Genomic DNA, 23,889 nt, shown 5'->3' with positions numbered 1-23,889 from the left:
CACGACACCCTTAATACCACGATAAATTATATAAGATTTACCTGTGTACGCTGATCTGTTGTAAGTCCAAGATCATAATAAAGGAGGGAATAACTACTGAAGTTTGGAGGGACAGTTTCATGAAAGTTTTTCAGCAGTGCTTGTGACTCCAGGAAGTGATTGGACGACGCTCCCGTTATAAAGAGAATCTGTTTTCCTGTAGGTTGTGATTGGAATTCTTCAAACTGCATAATTCTGTTCAATGTTTCTATGTCTGTAGTGTGCATGGAGTTGGTGACACTGTAAAGTCTGGCTGGGAGGCTGTCTGGCTCGGTATGATTGCAATTCTGGTCAACACATTCTTCATCTTAAAGAGAAGAAAAGGAGAAGAAGATGATTATTCTTGATTATTCTATTTTGAACTTTTGGCTGGATGCGACGTAACTACACACCTGTTACGTTTAGTGAGAGTGAGTGAATGAATGAACACCGCATTTCTGTGAAACAGTGACGAGAACAGTCCTGGAACTGCAAAGCATAATGCGGGTTTAAAAGTTTGTTTTTTCGTCGGAGTGGTAACAAACAAAGATCATTCTTCTAGCTATATTCCTGCAATAGCACCGCGGGTGACACTACAAACTGGTTTCACACACTGTACCCATGGGGGAATTAACACATCGGTTGGATGAGCAAGCGCTTGAACCACCAGATTACCCCGTGCCCTGATAAGGTGAGGTGGAGTGAGGTGTAAAGGTTTTTAACGTCGATTACTGCATCCATTTAGCGGCTTGTGTGTGTGTGTATGGATACTTGTAGTAGTCTGGATTTGCTGATTGTATATTGCTTGTCCACTGCGGTACCATGCCGCAGTTTAACATCACACTCTGACGCTGAGCCGACCAGTCCTTGTTTTAGCCCCTTAATGTCGAGCGCCGGTGTAGGAGGCTGAAATGACTCCCCAGGGTCAGACGACTCTGGAGTCATTTGAGCCTTGGCATTTTCATCATTTAAATTCAAAACAAGGGGGGTCATTTGGGCCCAGTAGGGGAGTTAGCTGAGCCTAGAGGGAGGGTTTTGAGCCTGGCTAGGGGAGTCATGTGAGCCTAGGCCCATATGACTCTAGGGTCGTTTGAGCTTTGGCTCAGTTGACTCTCGTGTCAATTGAGCCTAGGCCCATATAACTCTATGTCAAATTTAGGGGGGGGGGGGGGGGGGTCGTTTGAGCCTACTACACGGGGCAGGGTAACAACAAGAATAATCATTTGAGTGACGCTGCCGGGGATGGAACCCCGGACCTTCCAAACTCCGGTAATGATGATAATGACGATGATGACGACGATGATAATTATGATGATTAATATAATTATTGATATGGTTTTATAAGAATTATTCAAATAATGAGAATTTCTATCGATTCGATAGGTTTTGATGAGTACATTCGGCATCGTACGATTTATTCACACGACTATAGTATGTACTATGTGTCAGGTAACACAGGACTCAATAACACATGATTATGATATAGTTTGAATCGTACAATGGTAGCATGTAACAATATTGACAATTACTTAAAACACTGGCAGTTACTCATCCTTATTATTATAAGGCTAACGCTATTTTTTCCTTCGTCGGGCAGTTAATGGAAGACCTCGGGCTTCTGCAAATGATAATGCCCTGAAAAATAGCGTTACCGTTATTATAGCTAACATGGATGGAATTTGTTATCAAATAAAAAGAAACAACACCTTCGGGTTTGAAACATTTACTGCAATCAACACAAATGTCACTGACCCACTTTTACAAATATGGAAACGTCATAGAACAAACCAGATGAACTCACTATTGAACGTGACGTCACCGATCTATCCTATGACGTCACCTAACAACGGACGTGATAATGGCCCGTCGTCAAGCAATATGAGGGCATTATCAAATTACAGTGGCCAACTCATTTTTGATAACATGCGGGCGGTTTAATGATAATTCTATCCTTTTTAGCTATAATATTCGATATACATGTATTTTGGCATCACAATTGGACATCATTCTTGAATGTATTAACACCAGAATGTAGTGTAATATTCAAACCATTTTAGAATGATAACAAAAGAGATTTTACCCCACGGCAAACTGTTTGTACAGATATTTCTTTTTGGTATCGGAGTCTCCTGGGCGTTCGTTTGTGCAACTGTGAATGTAAAGGAAAGATTTGATAATGGTACCATACAAAAGCACCATAGCGGTTGGAGTAGATGTGTTTACACCGTTGTTTGGTCATGACAAGAGACATCAACGGCGAGCCTCCTTATCCCTCTGTAAATGAACATTGCATTAAATCAGCAAGCAATGACGATCTATGTTATCTCGTGAATCCCACAAGCACTTCAGAAAAAGGAATACATGAATGTTGTTTTTTCTGATGTCGAATATTATACAAATATAAAACTTCGACGCATCGAATAATATGTGACTTAATCTTCGTAAGCATGCAATAATATTTAGTGTAGCGGATATTTACCACGCCAAATAATACAACATTTTCTGTTAAAACATTTGGTCATCATCACAGATAATTGACATGCATGCTCAATTAGCATTGACTTAATATAAGATCTCAATCTGATGTAATTTCCACATAGTAGTTACTTATTTCAAACATCAGATATACCTTCCATTTTCTGTTGGTAGAGTGTCAGTAGTTTTGTGAAGTGGTTATTATTATTAAGTCGATTACCTGAAACAAAGATAGATTTCCACTTTAGGTGTTAATATCGATATAAAGCCCTGCCTTATTATGCATGAAGGTTTTATAAGGTGTCATAAAAGCAAACCTTTTCACGGTCAGTACGTGTTTCAGATTCAGAATACGTTTCCACAACTGAAGAGCTTAGAGCCATAAGGGCCAATGTCATGTGGAGTCTGTCTTGAGAAAAGTGATAAAAAAACACATGTACATATAATATAATGCATGTTAATGAACACTTTTTTACCGATAAATTCCTATACATTAAAACATTCAAAAAAGGAAATAAACTTACGTTTTTAATTTGTGTAAGAGTGGAAAGGGCCAATGTCTGTATTTTGGCCCTTTTTTACCCTCAGGCATTTGCACGGGATTCAACATGTGAGTTTGATAAACTACTACTAAAAGTACAAACACATACTATTGAAGTGTTTTTAAATGATTTACACTAATGCTCACTTTGTTGAAATACTTGAAACATAATTATAAGGTGTCCAAACTTTGAAAATCTCTCTCAGACAACCAGTCTCAACCACACACGGAAATGAGAGCTAAAACGGCCAAAATCTAGCAAAGTGACATGCAATATTTTTTCTACAGGTAGACATGAACTCATAGATGTTATTTATGCAATAATATGCAAAAAGGGCCAAAGTGCATTTTGGCCCCTTTTAGCTCTAAGCTCTTCAACTGTTGCCTACAAAATCGAAATAATAATGTCTTATCGATCATATTATACTTAAGCTAGCGCTGAGGTACAAATGTAAAACCTTAATTCGTAAGCGACTTTGGATATTCGACGAAACACCTACCACACATGTGCCTAGGCATATAGACATTCTACTTTGGATTATTTTATTCACGTTGGCTCCATATATGTAATTTTAAAATATACATGTGTACAATCTTATCATGTTTTTCATAACTTACCAGGAATCACATGTACTTTGTGTGGAGCCATTCCTCTATATTCAAATGTTTCAATGGATCGTCCTTCATTTCTCCGCGTTGTCAGGTATGTTATAAGGATTACAACCGCAACCACCAACATAGGTGCCTCTGGTCTGCAGCCTTCAATACAAGGGAGGCAGTACATGTAAAACTGATATTATATTAAGAACGCCTTACTTGATTCTGTATATTTTATTACAATATCAATTAACCATAGTTATGAAAGGCAGAGAATAGGGCAATGTCAAGACAGGTGTATGTTAAATGTAAACCATTCAGTGTCACATCTGAAGGCGTCCTAACTATGTATTTGTTGCGATTCATAAACACTTGTTCATGATATAGTTGGGATCTTACAACGTACTTTAAATATAAAAACTTATATGATTATGAAAACGGTTTCTGTTCGCGTTTATTCACAGTGAGTGAATTGAGTTTAACGCCGCTTTTAACAGTATTCCAGTTAAATCACGGCGTGTCAGCTTAATATGGGAAGAAAGCCCGAAGTGATGCAGGTCTCAGACGTTTACCACTTCGGTGAAACCCACGAGCACGGGTATGGTGCTGACAAACCTAGAAACATAATCGGGGAGAACCGGGATTCGAACCCACTATCATAGGTTTCTGGCGTGTCCAAGGGACGCAACTCTGCACAGCGAATCACGGCGTCTTAGACGACTGGGCGACCCGTTCTCCCCCCGTTTACTAGTATTTACAGTATTACAGTATTAAGTACAAGTATCCCACATACGCTGGGCATATCTTGCGGGAATTTTAAAAACACTAATGTTAGTGTATGTAGAGAGATATAGTTGTTGTGAAGGCTAGTATCTATCAATCAAGTCGTATCTGACTCAAACATTATCCTTATCAAATAGTTACCATTTTCTGTTTCACTAGTTAAAAATAAAATGCTGTATTTTGAAATAACATCCAATTATCAATGTCGTTTGGCATTAGCCACACTAGGGTAAACACGGTAACATACCCTTTCTCTTCATAATTAAGCTATATGATCTGTTAGTTATGAAATCTGAAACAAAGAGCATATGTAAAGATATAATATTGCAATAACAATACATGTAGGTATCACACCTCACATTGAGGTACACACCATACACACTACAAATGAAGCATCGTGGATATCAGGACCCACTCCAATGCATATGATCGTATCAAGCATAACAACGTTGTATTTAATCTGCAACGCACATTAATCAGAGCAAGGGTAATTTGAATCAGTTGAATTGAACACATCCAGTAATTATTAAAAGATACATTCATTTACATATACTTTGCGACATACAATAAACATTAAACCTGACCACATGCACACGAGCCCGATTGTATAACATTAATTTTCTGTACTTCTATGTTAAAACATTATTTTATTATATTCTATACCATTTTAATATACACTATAGTGTGTATTATTCCACGCGATGCATGTTCTAACCTAACTGTATTAAAATATTCACTGGTGTACTAAATCAATAATGCCTTATTTAAAATGTTGAGTGTATTCAAAGCAGCGATACAGAATGCAATAGGAAATAAGAATACATTTAAAAACATACAATATGTGAACTGAACGTGACTCACCTTAGAACAACCAAGAGAAGCATCTATTAGTGGTCGGTCTTTATTCAGTGTATCTCATCAGCGACGTACCCCGAACAAAGCCCGCTGTTTATCACACCGATGCTAGTATAGGTTCTGAAATGGTCGCATGTTCAATTATCACGTAGTTAAACGGTGTTACAGTGTTTGACTAGCTGGATTAAGAGAATACCTCAAGTTTTGCAAGACATGAGTATGCAGAAATGAATAATATCACATAATAGTTATTCTGAGAGCGTGTTATCATAGAGTTATGTTTACTTCTCTTAAAACTGGTCATAAAGCTCAGAACATAATACTTATCAACTTAGACTTGGGAATGAAGGCAGGTGAATATCAACACAATCTGAGATAGACTTTTAGTACACGCGTGTCATCATAAAGTAATGTTTACCTCTCTCTCTAAATGGAACATTCATGTAATATGTTAACACTTAGCATATAACGTTTATCAACTGAAACTTGCGAACGAAGTCAGGCGTATGTCAACATATCAGCGTGATTATTTCTTCTTGTTGTTCTGGATACCTTGGCCACAGTTTATCCTAATGTAGACCAACTTCCAAATAAGCTTAACGTAAAGTTAGAGACATACTTACTTCAATGTAGGAATAAACACATCATTTGGATAAAAAATGACATTTGTGAAAACCCATTATTGCCATACAGAAACATCTTGAAAATAAACATCACTGTTTACTTACAACTTCGAGCTCTGCGTGGCTTAGAAATAGAAGGATGCAGAAGTATGGACCTCTAGCCACTGTGGTTTTGACTTCGAGTTAAGCTTTTGATACAAGAGTCGACTAGGTCGACGTTAATTGCACATCTAACAAATATAAACACATTGTCTTCAGGATGTCGAGGTAAGCACACGTGTATGTATTTGTTTATTGATAAAACGCAGCACTCATTGATATTGCAGCTAAATGACGGTGGACTGTAAGTTATCGAGTCTGGACCAGACAATCCAGTGATGACACTACGAGTATCGATCTACGCAATTGGGATACGATAACATACATCAACCAATTCAGCAAGCCTGACCACCCGATCCTGTTAGTCGCCTCTTACGACAAGAAGAGTCGCCTTTTACGGCAAGCATGGGTAGCTGAAGACCTATTCTACCCCGGAATTTTTAACGGGACAGTAAGCACTTGTTGCTGATTTGAACACTAATCCAGTTATATCATGGTGACGCAGATGTGAAACAGATGTAAGATTAGTAGAGGTACTGTGGTGGCAAACCAAGAAACATAATCAGGGTGTCGTGAGGACTCGAACCCACGAACATATGTTTCTGTCACGCCAAAGGGACGCAACCCTACACAGCGAATAGCAGTGTCTCAAGCGACATGTTCATGTCTCCCGTATCCCCCAATAAGCACCAGAAGGGTAAAGGATCTATAACCACTCCTTCGATATAAGCATCACTACAATATGTCATAGCCACCGATTCGTGGCAACGTTTGCCTTAATGAACGTGTAATTCAAAAAGCTCAGTGCTGTGCAGCCATGACATGTATGTGTCTAGAGTAACTTAATTGTCATTACTGATAATCCCCATTTGTTGAAGACTCGAGCCCGGTTCGTTGTACTCTGTTGTTTCATATACTCCTTACACGTTCTACTACACCAAATCAGATTCTGTCGTTTGACGAGCAGTTCACATTAGTGACCAGCTCGTGTTATTCCGGGACAAGCCGAATAGCGACTCGTGTCCCTCTCGTGGCCATTTTTGCGACCGGTTTCCGTCTTAGCGCAAACGGGCATAACTAAAACAATTGTCAACTCGTTGCGTAATGGTTCACATATATTTCCCCATATATTATATATATTTCAGATGCAATTTAAAGCACATCGGGACGTGCGGAATTATACAGTATGATTGAACACATTTAACGGTGTCTTGGGTATAATTTTAGATTATTTCTTAGGGATTCTCTGACAAAGAACTCGAAATCATACGCGTACTCTGATTGGTTTGTCGTATTTTCGCACATAACATTCATCGATAGGGGATGAGTCTTCTTGCAGGTCACGGAAAGGGGCGAGTGGTGACGAATGGAGCAGTTCAATGCAGATTGAAACATCTGGAAGCTGTGATTGGATGTTTTTTTGTATTGGTTGTATGTATTGGTTTTATTAAATTTACACCCACCCAGTAATTAAAACTGACCATGGTTTTCACTGTTTAGTGCTGTCATTTTTAACATGACGACTTATGTTGAATGTGATCACAGGCATTTTCAAGCAAGTGACATTTGGTGCGGAAATGGGGGTGGTGTGTTTAGCTTCCTGTACTGGAAAAGGAACCAGCTAAGCTGGTCATTTTTAGTTTGGTTTCATTGCTGCTGCAAGGCCATACTGTGCACGCATGTACATGTAAAAACTGTTACATGAATAGTTAAGTTAGATATATATAACGTTACTAAAGAAGTCTACTGGAAAACATTTGGGTTGTGTGTTGCCTGTGGTCGCTACCTAAGCCAGATGGAGTTATCTCCCTTTCATCATAGTTTCAGGAATGACGAGTTGGTTGTCAATAATAAAAACTGCATTATCTTGAACCCACATTTAAATTAATATCAGGCATGTTTTCTGTTCTGAAACTTTTTGAAAGTGAATAATTGCCAATTGTGTTAGAAAAATTGTCGCATGCACCAGTGGGGTTGGAACATCGTATGATGAGATAGGAGACGAGGTGAACTGGGGTTTAATGTCGCACTTTTATTGCGCCGTTTCTCTGCGTTTCTGCAGGGTGGGTGGGGTAGTGGTGGTGGTGGTGTATGAATGTATGTGTGTGTGTGTGTGTGTGTGTGTGTGTGTGTGTGTGTGTGTGTGTGTGTGTGTGTGTGTGTGTGTGTGTGTGTGTGTGTGTGTGTGTGTGTGTGTGTGTGTGTGTGTGTGTGTATGTATGTGTGTATGTGTATATATGTATGTGTGTATGTGTATATATGTATGTGTGTGTATGTATGTATGTATGTATGTATGTATGTATGTATGTATGTATGTATGTATGTATGTATGTATGTATGTGTGTGTGTGTGTGTGTGTGTGTGTGTGTGTGTCTGTGTGTGTATGTATGTATGTATGTATGTAATGTGTATGTGTATATATGTATGTGTGTATGTTTATATATGTATGTGTGTATGTGTATATATGTATGTGTGTGTATGTATGTATGTATGTATGTATGTATGTATGTATGTATGTATGTATGTATGTATGTATGTATGTATGTATGTATGTATGTATGTGTGTGTGTGTATGTACATGTATGTATGTATGTATGTATGTATGTATGTATGTATGTATGTATGTATGTATGTATGTATGTATGTACGTATGTATGTATGTAATATGTTTGTGTATATATATGTGTGTGTGTGTATGTATGAGGGTGTATGTATGTGTGTGTATATGTGTGTATATGTATGTGTGTGTATGTATGTATGTATGTATGTATGTATGTATGTATGTATGTATGTAGGTAGGTATGTATGTAGGTATGTATGTGTGTGTATGTGTGTTTATGTATGTGTGTATATATGTGTATATGTATGTGTGTATATGTGTGTATATGTATGTGTGTGTGTATGTATGTATGTATGTATGTATGTATGTATGAATGTATGTATGTATGTATGTATGTATGTATGTATGTATGTATGTGTGTGTGTATGTGTGTGTATGTATATGTATGTGTGTGTGTGTATGTGTGTATATGTATGTGTGTGTGTATATGTGTGTATATGTATGTGAAGTGTGTGGCTGCTTGTGCTTGTGAGGACCTATTGTAAAGTACAGGCCCACTAAGATGCACTTGTAACAAGAATACCCCTACTCAAAGTATAATGACTCCGAGCCGACTAGTCCTTATTTCAGTCCCTTAATGTCGAGCGCCCGGCATGGTAACAAAAAGTATCAACTTTTAACGTGTTTTGGTATGACGCAGTCGGGGATCGAACCACCGACCTTACGCTCTGCTTGAAGACGCACTGTCTATTAGGCCACGGAAGCGGTCAACTAAGTATTTAAATATTACTTCATTTAATCAACACGGAAATAAAATCGTGTCAGCGAACTACGCATCAGATACTGTTTATTGCCCGTGATTCATTGCATAAATATTTCATGGCACGTATAAGGAACTGTACTGAAACAGCGAGGCTGCTGGGTATCCTCCCAAAACGTAGACCTGCCAAAACGCAGACCTGTTAAAACAACACTCGGTATGGCTGGTTGCATCAGCAATAAGTACCCCGTACCCTTGATTAAGTAAAATGGTATCACCCATGTAACAAGAAAGAAAGCTGGGTAGATTTCACAATTTTTTATTCAAATGTTATTTCATTGTCATTTACGATCATCAGTCATTTTCATTTGTTCATCATCAGTGGACCAACTGCATCCAGGTACTGAAGGGGTGTCTTTTCACGGCGATGAAGCTGTTCCTTGACTCGGACAAGGCGATGTTCTTTCTCTCTGTAGACAACCTTCCTGGGTGGCGGTGCTGCTCCAAATTGCATCTGCGCTAGTTTCGCTTAGCTGTTCCCTGCGTAGACTTAGTGACATTTCTCCTGTTAAGGCCTGAAGTGAGGTGTAGGAGGTGCCATGTTGGGTGCGTGTAATTAGTTTGAGAGCCTGATATTGTATTGAGTCAAGTTTTTTAGATAGAGAGTTGTTTAGGGTGTTGTATATGGCGCAGCCGTAGTCTAGTTTTGATCTAATTAGTGATATGTAGAGAGAGAGGAGGGTATCTTTGGAGGCTCCCCAGTAAGAGCCAGTTAGGCATCTTAGGGTGTTTAGGTCTTTACTGCATTTAGTTGTTAGGTTTCGGATGTGAGCATCCCAGGTGAGAAGAATTTGGTTTGTTTTTGAAATTTGATTGTTTGGTTGTTTAGCTGGAGGATCGGGGAGGCGGGTTTCATGTTTTTATGTTTGAATACTATTCCTGTTGTTTTTTCTGAGTTAAGGGAGAAGCCCCATTTGTCAGCCCATTGTTGTATTTTATTAAGAGATTTTTGGAGTAAATTTTGGGTTGGTTGCTATTTAGGAGTACTAGATCGTTTATTTCTATCCATTCGGAGATTAAATTGCCATGATTATCTATTTTATCATCTATGCTCCATGTAGGATGGTGAGCGTTAAAGTTTCCTAGGAATATAGTAGATTTATAGCTTATTTGGAGTAGTTTGTTTAGATCCTCAGGTTGGACTTTTTGTTCCGCCCAGTGGTAAATATTTATTATGTTTATGTTTCGGTTATTTAATGTGATTTTAATGCCGTTGGCTTCTAGGTTTGGCGTGTCTATTTTTATTTCTTCGTATTTTATATCTTCCCTGATAAATATGATTAGTCCTCCCGCGGCTCTTCTTGTTTTGGGTTTTGCTCTGTCAGTTCTAACTGAGTTGTAGTTGGGTAGTGTAAATTTGGATTTTTTTGAGAATTTGGTTTCCTGGATACAAGCAATGTGAAGGCCTTTATTTAGTTTAAATTTAGTTTTTAGTTCATGGCCCTGGGAGGTGAGTCCGTTGGCGTTCCACTGAACAATATTTAGTCCTTCCATTATTGGGTTCGGGTGATTTGTGATTTAGTTTTTAGTTTCAATTTTATTCGGTGACTTCTTTTAGACGGAGGTTAAAGAGGAAGAAGGGTAGATTGGTTAAGTTTAGATTGAAAGCTACTTTGTGGAAAGAGTTCATGCTAACTTTTGGTGAGTTTTGACTATGCATGTATGCTAGGAGTAAGGTGAGATTATTTAGGTTTTGGGTGTTGTCTGGTTGGGAAGTTTGGTTTGTTTTAGTACTTACTTACTTATATTGGAGATTTTACGTGCGCTTTCCGACTGCAGCGTATTTCGCACACGGGCCCGGCGAAGCCATTTAATATGTTTCCGAAAAGGGGAAAAAGTTGTTTGGCAATCCAGTAGGGGTGTTTTAGTGGTTGCTTATAAAGAAATTTTGGAAATTTTGAAATTTTGAAAAAATGCCGAGAGGGTTTGGGGGACGAACTAAGGGACCTGAGTATGGAAGTTTGTTAGTTTGATTATGTGGTCTGGTTTTGGTAGTTTATTGGGGTTTTAAATGCGATTTATGTTTTAGTTCATGTTCAAATACATTTATATGTTACACCATAAACAAGAGAAGGAAGTATTAGTGATTGAGAACATTTGATATACTCTTACACAAATACCACAAGGTATGTTTGAATAAGATTTGTGATGTACCAGGAGCAGATTTAAGAAAGGAGGAGTTTTTTAAGACAATGTTGTTATTGTCCACTACTGCTCATTGTCTCAACATATTGATAATCCCTCATAGCAGGGGAGTGACCAGCATGGCCCAATTAATTAGTGAGCTAATTTTAACTGCTTTTTGGGAGGTCTGCATTTTGGAGGTCTACGTTATGGGAGGGAACCGGCTGCTGTAATAATTGGGTTATTACAGAGGTCGGCGTAAAACAACAAACAAACAAACAAAACATTTTAAGTACGTAGAAGAACAATGTATGCCACACATACACACATACATACATACATACATACATTCATACATACATACATACATGTATACATACATACATACATACACCCTCACACACATACATATGCGCACGCACACACACACGCACGCACGCACACACACAAACACACATACATACACACACGCACGCACGCACACACACACACACGCGCACACACACACTCACGCACGCACACACACACACGCGCACGCGCGCGCATACACACACACACACACACACACACACACACACACACACACACACACACACACTTAAGGAAGTTACGTCCAGCAGGTTAATCCCAAAGGTTGACAGGAGTAAACCAGTCGTCTGAGACACCACAAGTCGCTATGCAGACTTGTTGAATCCATTCGACGTGCCAGGAAAATATGTTTTGGGGTTGGAATCCCCGCTTTGGTTGATAATGTTTGTGGATTACTAGCCCCCGAACCTGCATCACTTCGGGCTTTCCTCCCACAGTAAGCTGACACGCCGTGATATAACTGGAATAGTTAAAAGCGGTGTTAAACCCAACTCACTCACTCACTCACTCACTCACTCACATGCTCAGGTCACACATTGTATTTTACTGGCGGAAGGTACAAATAACGACCAGTGTCGGGTGCGCAAAGTTTATTCGCAAGATCCTACATACAATGCAAGTCCAATCTGAATATATTCTGCCATGACACAAAGTTATCACAGTCAGAAAGGTTACACTAAAACAATGTGTAATCCCATATGCTGTACATAATGAAGTCTCTTAAAGTACCGATCATTTGATATTCTGGGTGTGATAGGAAGTATTTGAAAGAATACTGGAAAAGTATTTTTATATGTCATTAAAAATATTTCTGTTCGACAATTCCTCTCAGGGAAAAGAATTTGTATGTGTTAGCAAGCCAGTATAAGATATGGATCACTCGTCACGATATAGCTGAAATATTGCCGATGTGACGTTAAACTTATCTTACTCACTCACTAGATATGGATCATAAAGACGGATACAAATATACGTATTTTAACAATGACAGCAGTTTTAATTTCAACATGTATTGGTATTTCGTAAGCTGATAACCAATGTATATAAATATTATATAGTTTAGTGTTACGGTGTTAATATCGAAAGTGACAGACATGAAAAGTTGATCCATTAAACGAGAATAGTACAACTTTAAATGGAAGGTAGTAAAAGTACGGATTATTGTAAAACACATTCCATACTAGCTGCGCGCATACTTCCGTATCCTTTGTGTTATCTCAGTGACAGTTATGCTAATCAGACTGTGACCGATATCCAGTCTGGGTCTCGACATTGTAAATAGTGACGTGAGTGAACATAGGTAGGTTTGTTTGTTGCTTAACGCCGCATTCAGCAATATTCCAGCTATATGACGGCGGTCTGTACATAATCGAGTCTGGACCAGAAAATACAGTGATTAATATCATGAGCATCGATCCACGCAATTTGGATTGATGACATGCGAACCTGACCACCCGATCCCGTTAGTCGCCTCTTACGACAAGCATAGTCGTCTTTTACGGCAAGCATGGGTTGCTGTAGACCTATTCTACCCCGTATCTTCACGAGTCGAGTGAACATAGAACATAGGCACACACCATAAACAAACTTTTTTGAATGATTTTAATCAAATCTGTGAGGACTACCCATTGTCTCGAGCCTTGGACCCGTTTGATAGCTACAGACAGTGATTGATAGACAAATTGTGTTGGCGAGCGTTGTACTACCATTGAACAAAAAAGCACATTCATTACAATCACAGACTCGTCCAGACTCGATTATTTACAGACCGCCGTCGGCGTTAAACAACAAACCAACCAACCAACCATTAAAACGATTAAATTGAAAATACAGTTTAGTTTAGGCTTTCCCATTTAACTTATTATTTAGTTTCTAAAACATTTCCGGCATGTTTAAGTAGTATGGTAAATACAAGGAAAACGTAAACAAAAACACTTTTTAATTTTTAAAAACCCAACTCGGAACAAGAAACAGAAGTCGCGCCCGATTTCAAACAAATGAATTATTATACATTATGTTTTTGGCAAAAAATACACAATATTAGTACATACATGTACAAATGCTACGCCCAGTTCTAGTCTGAAATTGTTATGCGTGTTATTTTATATCGTCCGGATTAACGCCACTCGGCTAACGCTATATTACCCTCCCTTGGGAAAAATAAAACCAATTTTGTTCATCTAGACAACTGTTCATGTCATTGGTGAATTACGACAGCTAGACAGATATTCACGCTGTCATTGACTTCATTAATCTAAATATTATCAAATGTTCATGTCATCATTGTGAATATAATTATTCAGTGATGTTTATGTAAATCATTGAGTTCATACATCTAGATAGCTGTTAATATCGTTATTTCGTTCATACAGATAGCTGTTCCTTTTTCATCATTAAGCCATAGAGTTAAGGCATCAATATACTTGTTCATATCGCGATTAAGCCATTGGGTTAATACATCTAGATAGCTGTTAATATCATCATTAAGCCACTGACTTAATACATCTAGATAGCTGTTAATATCACCATTAAGCCACTGACTTAAAACATCTAGATAGCTGTGAATATCATCATTAAGCCAATGACATAATACATCTAGATAGCTGTTAATATCACCATTAAGCCACTGACTTAATACATCTAGATATCTGTGAATATCATCATTAAGCCACAGAGTTCATACATCTAGATAGCTGTTAATATCACCATTAAGCCACTGAGTTAATACATCGAGATAGCTGTGAATATCATCATTAAGCCACAGAGTTAATACATCTAGATAGCTGTTAATATCACCATTAAGCCACTGGGTTAATACATCTAGATAGCTGTTAATATCATCATTAAGCCAATGAGTTAGTACATCTAGATAGCTGTGAATATCATCATTAAGCCACAGAGTTAATACATCTAGATAGCTGCTAATATCATCATTAAGCCACTGAGTTAATACATCTAGATAGCTGTTAATATCACCATTAAACCACTGAGTAATACATCTAGACAGCTGTTGATATCACCATTAAGCCACTGAGTTTAAAGATCTAGATAGCTGTTGATATCATCATTTAGCCACAGAGTTTATACATCTAGATAGCTGTTAATATCATCATTAAGACACTGAGTAATACATCTAGATAGCTATGAAAATCACCATTAAGCCACTGAATTAAAACATCTAGATAGCTGTTAATAACATCATTAAGCCACTGAGTTTATACTTCTAAATAGCTGTTAATATCACCATTAAGCCACTGAGTTTATACATCTAGATAGCTGTGAATATCATCATTAAGCCACTGGGTTAATACATCTAGATAGCTGTGAATATCACCATTAAGCCACTGAATTAATACATCTAGATAGCTGTTAATATCATCATTAAGACACTGAGTAATACATCTAGATAGCTGTAAATATCATCACTAAACCACTGAGTAATACATCACGAATAGTGTTCATGTTGTTCATATTCCCTCATTGTTCGTCATTGTCTTCAGGTTCAGTCCGTTAACCGCTTCAGGGTCTTTGGCGTGGGCGTACTCCCCGACTCCCTCCTGCACGTTGTTCTTGGCCCACAACACATCATCAGTAGCAGCAAACGGAGCAACGGCCTGATTCCTGGCCAGCACGTCATACACAGACGCATATTCCACACCGTCAGGGACGAGAGGACTTCCAGGGCGCTGTTGTAATGGCCGTGGATGCCTTTTTCTCCTCCATACCAGACAAACAATAATGATGCTGACAATGATGCTGACCACTGCTCCACCGACTGTTGTCATAATACCACTGGGAGTCCAGGGAGGAACTTTCTCACCTGGAATGGCAGTAAGTGGTATTTCTGCAAATATACTCAACAACAAAAGTTCTTGTGACACCAATATTTTAGTGTATTTTTCAAACAAGCAAAGTTTGGTTTTCAATATTGTAGTATATGTATGGAATCAAGTCACAAAAACGCAACTGCTGCAGAAAAGCATGCATTCCATGCAAAAGTTGACTTTTATGCAAGCCCCATGCATTTCACTATCCAAGAATGGGTATAAACACATGCGCGTTAACGGGATTACACTGTAGATATCGCTGCAACGAAATTACATCACAATGCTTTACAGACCATTGTGACGAAACCGGTTACCATGACGTCACAATCAAATGACATCACTGATGGCTCTGCTACTGAAGCTGTTAGCAGTACTTTATACACTGAAAACACTGTTAATTACTGTCTACAAATTGAAAAAAAGTTGGAAGAATGATGTTGGATGATAAATAAAATCTCACCCTCGTGTCTTTTGATGTTAAATATATCAATTCTCGTTGATAAAAGTGGCAAAAATACTCGGCAAGACTCGGAATTTTTCCACTTTTATCAACTCGTGTTGATATATTTGATATCAAAAGACACTCGGGTGACATTCTCTATTTGTTGGTTTTGAAAACATATACATACGAATAGACATGGGAGCATGACATACTGGCGTTAATGCAGAGTGTCATCTCTGATGTGAAAATATAGTCAGGGGTCGTGAAAATGTTTACATATCGTGTCATTATAGCTAAAATGGATAGAATTATCATTAAACCGCCCGCATGTTATCAAAAATGAGCGGGCCACTGTAACTTGATAATGCCCTCATATTGCTTGACGACGGGCCATTATCACGTTGTTAGGTGACGTCATAGCATAGGGATAGGTGACGTACGGTTCAATAGTGACGTCATCTGGTTTGTTCTATGACGTTTCCATATTTGTAAAAGTTGGTCAGTGACATTGGTGTCGATTGCAGTAAATGTCTCAAAACCGATATTGTTGTTTATTTTTATTAGATAACAAATTCCATCAATTTTAGCTGTCATGCCTTGGTAATATTATAACGGTAATGCTATTTTTCAAGGTATTATCATTTGCAGAAGCCCTCGGTCTTTTCAACTGCTCTCCTTCGTCGGGCAGTTAATCGAAAACCTCGGGCTTCTGCAAATGTTAATGCCCTGAAAAATAGCGTTACCCTTATAATATTACCATGGCATGACGGCTGTGTTTAGTAAGCACGAAATAGTACACAAGTAACATATTCTTGTTCCAATTTATCATAGAAGATGGTATCATCATATACATTAAAGGTTCACACATTTCTCCCACAGCATGCAAAGTTAAACGTTTGATCAATCGCATGAAACTTACTTGTAACTGTAACGTTACACGTTTGTTCAGCGTTAGCTCTATCATCTCTACAAGTCCAGACACCGCCATGAGAGGGTTGTACACTGAGTATCACCACCTGACTGTGGGTCTCATTCAGTACTGATGCATTGTAATCTTTGTCTCTGTTGGTACAGAACATCTGTACCAAATCGCATTGTATTCCAGTTTCATGATGATCAGTATACAAAAGTGTTGTGTTGACAGTGTCTGTCGAGCAGATGAGATGAGCAGATGATCCAACCTCACTTCTTCCAGGACATAGCATCTCAGGAGAACCTTTAAGTAGCACAATGTAAGTCACAACAACGCCGTCGTATAACTATGTTCAGCAAGGAAATGGACACAATATTCGCTTCATGTTCAATATTACATATATGATCTCTTACAAATCTGTGCCCACAGAAAAAAAATAACAATGAAACAAGAAGCCAACAGCTTCAAGCATTCGGCTAAATTTTTGAAATTGTGTTTACAACTCTATGTTTGATTAGTGCTGTAGTTTAGCGTAGTAAATATACTAACGGCAAAAAGTAACTGTGCTTCATTTAAAGTTCAATAAAAAAACATACTCTGAAATTAAATATGACATATGTCATTACATATTCATGAAGAGATCTTTTTTTATGTTAAGGTCGTGATTCACAATTTGCATTTGCATTTTCATGCACGGCGCACACATTTGATGTTTATATTTTTGTAGGGAGCGTGATACCCACACACGTGGTTTTGAAATGTGAACAGTACGCGGTGATTGTTAGGATATCAGGTGCTTATTAAAAAACGCTTTTGTTTAACCCTTTATAATGTTTACTCAATGGCACGGCTTGCTTAAAATGAACGTCGACACGCCCTTGATATGCCGCGAAATGGCGTGAAATCATCGAAACAACATTATCTCTTTGAAGAAGTTATCTAAAGCAGGAACAATTTCTCGGTTGAGACTAATGACTGGCAGAACCGTACGCAAACGGTTGACGGAACAAAACATCTGGCCTGACGTCCAGCGATAGTTTGCTTCCGCCACTATTTATATTAAACAAAATGTAAACATGTCTTTAGCCCATGACTAAAAGAAGATTTTAAATTCAGGGTGAAATATTCACGTGAAACGTGCAAGAGAAGAACCTACCGCATGAGATGTAGATCCTGCAGAGGAGGAACAATGATATAACTTTATAAGTAAAGCTTAAGGATCCTCTGTTCCGGGAAGTGTCCATCTGCAACCATACCAGCAAATGATAACGTTTGTTGATGTGACATACATACTGTTTCATAGCAACCACTCCCTTTTTTGTAATGTAATAATATAAGTGTGACTTTGTGCACTTTGCTACAAGTATCATCCTTTTTTAAGACACAGACAAATGTCATGCAATCATCAACAGCGTTTCTCCTGGATGAAGATGCGGTTTTATGGGATATGCGCGTCCAACATGACACGACATGACATAAAGTGAATGAATGAGTATGGTTTTACGCCGCTTTTAGCGATATTCCAGCAATATCACGGGCTTCACACATGGTACCCATGTCGGGAATCGAACCCGGGTCTTTGGCGTGACGAGCGAACGCTTTAACCACTAGGCTACCCGACCGCCCACATGACATAAAGTAATAGGGGCCGCATTAGGGCCTTCTTTTGAAACAATACTGTTTTCCAATGTATTGAAGAGCCGGCTTAGAGTAGGTCTTCAGCAACTCATGCTTGCCGTAAATGATGACTATGCTTGTCCTAAGAGACGACTAACGGGATCGGGTGGTCTGGCTCGCTGACTTGGTTGATGCATGTCATCGTATCCCAAATGCGAAGACCGATGCTCATGACGTCAAGCACTGGATTGTCTGGTCCAGACTCGATTATTTATAGAACGTCGTCATATAGCTGGAATATTGCGGCGTTAAACAAGAAACAATCAAACACACACACACACAAACACAAAGAAACAAACAAACAAACACACACACAAACAAACAAACAAACAAACAAACGCACACACACACACACACGTACAAACTGATAGAATTGATATCTGGCCACGATATTTGACCAGAAACGCCAACTGTTCATTGAGATATGCTACTACGGAAAGTCACACTGGGACAGAAGGAAACTGAAGTAATTGCAAAGTAATGAAAAGTAATGTTGTTTTGTTATGGCGTGAGTAACTGATTTCACATTTTCAGATACATATTTTAATTCATCATTTAACGCAAACTAGCACTGTTGACATATTAAACATATGGAAGACTTTCAGGAGCTACTGCATTGACATTCATGTATGTGCAGCTGTATTCTCTTAGTGCCTGCAGTTTTGCAGTGTCAAAAGAATGAGTGAGTGAGTGAGTGAGTTGGGTTTAACGCCGCTTTTAACAGTTTGTATTTAACGTGGTGTATTGTGTCAAAATCTGTTGATATGTCAAGGAGTAGCACAGGTAGACTGATTTCTCCCAAATCAGCAGCACCCAGTGGATCATCAATGACACGAATGAGGCTAGTCTCCGTTCTGTGACCGTTCAGACGGATAAATACTTCTCACGCGGATGAAAACATTCAAGATGTAAAGTTGTTCTAGACGTAACAGCCTTTTCCTGAACTGTGTGAGTGAGTGAGTTGGGTTTAACGCCGCTTTTAACAGTATACCAGTAAAATCACGGCGTGTCAGCTTAATATGGGAGGAAAGCCCGAAGTGATGCAGGTCTCAGACGTTTACCACTTTGGTGAAACCGACGAGCACATTTATGGTGCTGACAATCCTAGAAACATAATCGGGGCGAACCAGGATTCGAACCCACAATCATAGGATTCTGGCGTGCTCAAGGGACGCAACTCTGCACAGCGAATCGTTCCCTCGGTGTCAAAAGATTAGTCGTGGTTAATAATAAGGCCACATTTCAACAAATATATCCAAACATATTAGTTTTTATTGGAAATATGTCAACTGACTCTTACAGGTCTGGGCGGATGGGTAGACTAGCGCTTACAGAGTTAACCCGTCACGCCGATGACCCGGGTTCGATTCCCCACATTGGTCAAATGTGTGAATCCCATTTCTGGTGTCCCCCGCCGTGATATTGCTGGAATATTGGGATGTACAGCACCGGAACTCTGGCTATGTACAGGCGCTCAAATCAAAGGAGAAATCACCCAACGACATGTTTTGCTTGGGTACCAATTCAGAAGTAATGACCCATTATATCTGATAATTATTCTTTGCAAAAAAACTTATTTTCTCATGTAATAGACCGCCACAGTGGTCCAGTGGTAGAGCATCCGCCCGGAGAGCGGAAGGTCCGGGGTTCGATCCCCGACCGCGTCATACCAAAAGACGTTAAAAGATTTAAGGGGCTAAAACAAGGACTGGTCGGCTCGAAGTCAGTATACTGTGTTCATGTTAAACTGCGGCATGGTATCTCAGTTAGCTAGCACTATAAATCGGCATCAGTTCGGACTAGTACAAGCAGCCACACAAACACAAACATGTACATGCACGTCGCTATATAAGTGCAATAATCTTGGACGCGAAGTTAAACCCCATTTCACCTCACCACCTCATGTAATGCCACAAAGCATATTCCATCGTTCCAGATCTTCCAGAATGAACTGAAACAGTATAACTTCATCTCCAAATGTACAGCACTTATGAGTGGGAATTTAGACACATCCTATAAATATTGGTCACCATGCCATAAACCTTTTTGTAACAGGGAAGTCACTGGGTTTTTTTCTGTTTTGTTAAAACAATATGAAATGCAACAAATAAAAAAAATATAAAAAATAATGTGGTGTAAAACTAAAAACATACTAACTCAGTCACTCGCACAGTTCAGGAAAAGGAGGCACGGGTGGCCCAGTCGTCTAAGGCGCCGTGATTCGCTGTGCAGAGTTGCGTCCCTTGGGTACGCCAGAAACCTATGATTGTGGATTCGAATCCCGGTTCTACCCGGCTATGTTTCTAGGTTTGTCAGCACCATACCCGTGCTTGTGGGTTTCACCGAAGTGATAAACGTCTGAGACCTGCTTCACGTCGGGCTTTCCTCTCACATTAAGCTGACACGCCGTGATATAACTGGAATACAGTTAAAAGTGGTGTTAAACCCAACTCACTCACTCTCACAGTTCAGGAAAAGGGGACACGGATGGCCCAGTCGTCTAAGGCGCCGCGATTCGCTGTGCAGAGTTGCGTCCCTTGGGTACGCCAGAAACCTATGATTATGGGTTCAAATCCCGGTTCTACCCGACTAGGTTTCTAGGTTTGTCAGCACCATACCCGTGCTTGTGGGTTTCACCGAAGTGATAAACGTCTGAGACCTGCATCACGTCGGGCTTTCCTCACACATATGCTGGCACGCCGTGATATAACTGGAATACAGTTAAAAGTGGTGTTAAACCCAACTCACTCACTCTCACAGTTCAGGAAAAGGCTGTTACGTCTAGAACAACTTTACACCTTGAATGTTTTCATCTACATGAGAAGTATTAATCCGTCTGAACGGTCACAGAACGGAGACTAGCCTCATTCGTGTCATTGATGATCCACTGGGTGCTGCTGATGTGGGAGAAGTCAGTCGCCCTTGTTCACATTGTACCAACCTAGCAAAACCTCTGATCTACTGACCGCCTCCGTGGTCTAGTGTTGGAACGTCCGCCCGGATAACGCAAGGTCTGGAGTTCGATCCGCTTCCGCGTCATACCAAAACACGTTAAAATATGGTACTTGTTGTTAGCCTGTCTGGCGCTCGGCATTAATTTTAAGGGCCTAAAACAAGGACTGGTTGGCTCGGAGTCTAACTGTGGACAGTCTACTACGGAGTATACTGTGTCTGATCGGGGTATTCATGTTAAACTGCGGCATGGTATCCCAGTGCTATAGCACCATAAATCAAACTGGAAAACCTATAGAAAAATTGTACTGCAAAGCCAATGTCAGTTATACATGAGCAGACACACCAGACCATGAACAGATCTAGAGCAGAATATATTTAAGGCGAAGTAACTTACGTTTAGACGACAAAGGGCCCATCGACAACAACTGTTTCATTCGACTATTCAACGCTACAAAAACATCAGATTAAAACAGAGGGCTATAAAAAATAAAGGGAAGCAAAAAGTGAAACATTAATGCAACCGCTTCCTGCCGTCTATTCTGGGTCACTCGAATAAATGAGAGAGCCCAGCATTTTTGCGGGAATTACCATGTTAATATTGTAGCATAATCAATTAATCTTCTTTCTCTTACTGATTCCTGTTCATCAGTTCAGGAAGCATGCTCCTACAGCGAATTGATGGGTGGTGACACCCTGAATCTGCCTCTGGTCCCGCTCACTACACAATATGGGCTCGAATCCCGGTTCTCCCCGATTATGTTTCTAGGTTTGTCAGCACTATACCCGTGCTCCTGGGTTTCACCGAAGTGGTAAACGTCTGAGACCTGCATCACTTCGGGCTTTCCTCCCACATTAAGCTGACACGCCGCGATATAACTGGAATACTGTTAAAAGCGACGTTAAACCTAACTCACTCACTCACTCACTCATAACACAATATTTGAAATTTCTCAAAAGTCCAATATTTATAGCATTTCATTGCTCAACTTGGTACACCACTCTCCCACACGGCAAACTAAGGGGAAAGGCTTCTTTCCTTGATCCATGGAGCATTTCTCACTACACGTGGTGACCATATGTATAGTTACATCTCTTGAGTCAGAGGATCAGGACAAATTGTACAAAATTAGAACACATGTCATTGGAAGAAAACAGAATGTGAAATGCTCCAATTTGTCATAGATAACAGAAATCATTGTTATAGTCCAGTGTGGACAGAAAGCCAGATACATCGTGAGTGAGTGAGTGAGTGAGTGAGTGAGTGAGTGAGTGAATGAATACGCTTAACGCCACATCAGCAATTTTGCAGCTATTCGCGGCGCGAAATGTCTTTAGTGTAATCATATATCAACCAATACAATAAAAATGATGTGGAAAACCACAACAATCTCAGTCATGTATCACATTCAGAGGTAAAAAAACCATACACAGGATCAGCAGTCAAATATTTGCGTGTCTGGAACATTACTTATAAACAGTTTTATACTTTGTATAACCCATATGGTACTTCGTAAAGCGATAACAGATCACATTGGTATGATATATGAGAGTCATAACGGCTTCCTGTAATTTGATTGGCTGAGATCATGAACCCTGACCTTGCCGGGACTAGTTTCCTTAATTTTATTCATAAATGTTTCATTCATTAAGTTTACGCAACTATCAATCCAATGTAAAGAGAAGGAAAGTTATATCAAGTGGAGTTTTTTATTTGGAGCAAAATGATACAAAAGAGTTTGGACAGTTGTTTGTGAAAACACAACATATTCGCTGAAATACACGTCAAATTAATGATTGTTAATAACCTCACCCACTAATCTCCAATTTTGTCATGATTTCGATTCAAGAGCTTCTGCATTAACTTTTTCGAGAAGATGAAATTGAACTGGACACAGTTACAAATGTAATTGTATCGGATCTGATTTGGAAAAAGAAAATTGACGATTTTCTGTCCAAAAATGAAAACGAGAACACAGCCAAGAAAACCAAATATGGTGAGAAAACATTCATAAATTTCATGTACATTGTTTTAAATGACACCAGATCTATTGAAACTATCTCGCCAGAAGACTTAAATCAAGTGGATGGATGCCAAAGAAACCAATCGGTTAGGAACATGAACTCCTTACTTTTGTAGGGATTTCCGGAGTATCGATCGCTATTTGAGACGACTCAACTACCCCAAGTCAATGCAGAATTTGCAAAATCACG

At 39.2% G+C, this 23,889-nt stretch overlaps 1 protein-coding gene across 1 annotated transcript; it reads right to left on the bottom strand.

Annotated features, from left to right (window-relative positions):
- Positions 1–2,685, bottom strand: LOC125381479. The gene is made up of 3 exons (XM_048398045.1): positions 2,648–2,685; positions 2,099–2,167; positions 1–346 (listed from the first exon to the last, which is right to left on the bottom strand). The coding sequence occupies exons 1-3, from the start codon at positions 2,652–2,654 to the stop codon at positions 27–29; spliced, it is 396 nt and encodes a 131-aa protein (XP_048254002.1). The 5' UTR covers positions 2,655–2,685; the 3' UTR covers positions 1–26.
- Positions 2,686–23,889: the final 21,204 nt, after the last annotated feature.

Source organism: Haliotis rufescens, unplaced genomic scaffold, assembly GCF_023055435.1.
Source record: "Haliotis rufescens isolate VD_foot unplaced genomic scaffold, xgHalRufe1.0.p SCAF_18, whole genome shotgun sequence".
NCBI classification, from domain to species: domain Eukaryota; kingdom Metazoa; phylum Mollusca; class Gastropoda; order Lepetellida; family Haliotidae; genus Haliotis; species Haliotis rufescens.
The sequence above is the reverse complement of the archived record's forward strand: the minus strand, read 5'-3'. Positions and strand labels throughout refer to the sequence as shown.

Excerpts from the sequence above, each read along its gene's own strand:
- LOC125381479 (XM_048398045.1), bottom strand. Across the intron at positions 347-2,098 it reads TACAAACAGTTTGCCGTGGG|ATGAAGAATGTGTTGACCAG; the intron begins GTAAAATCTCTT and ends CTTCTCTTTAAG.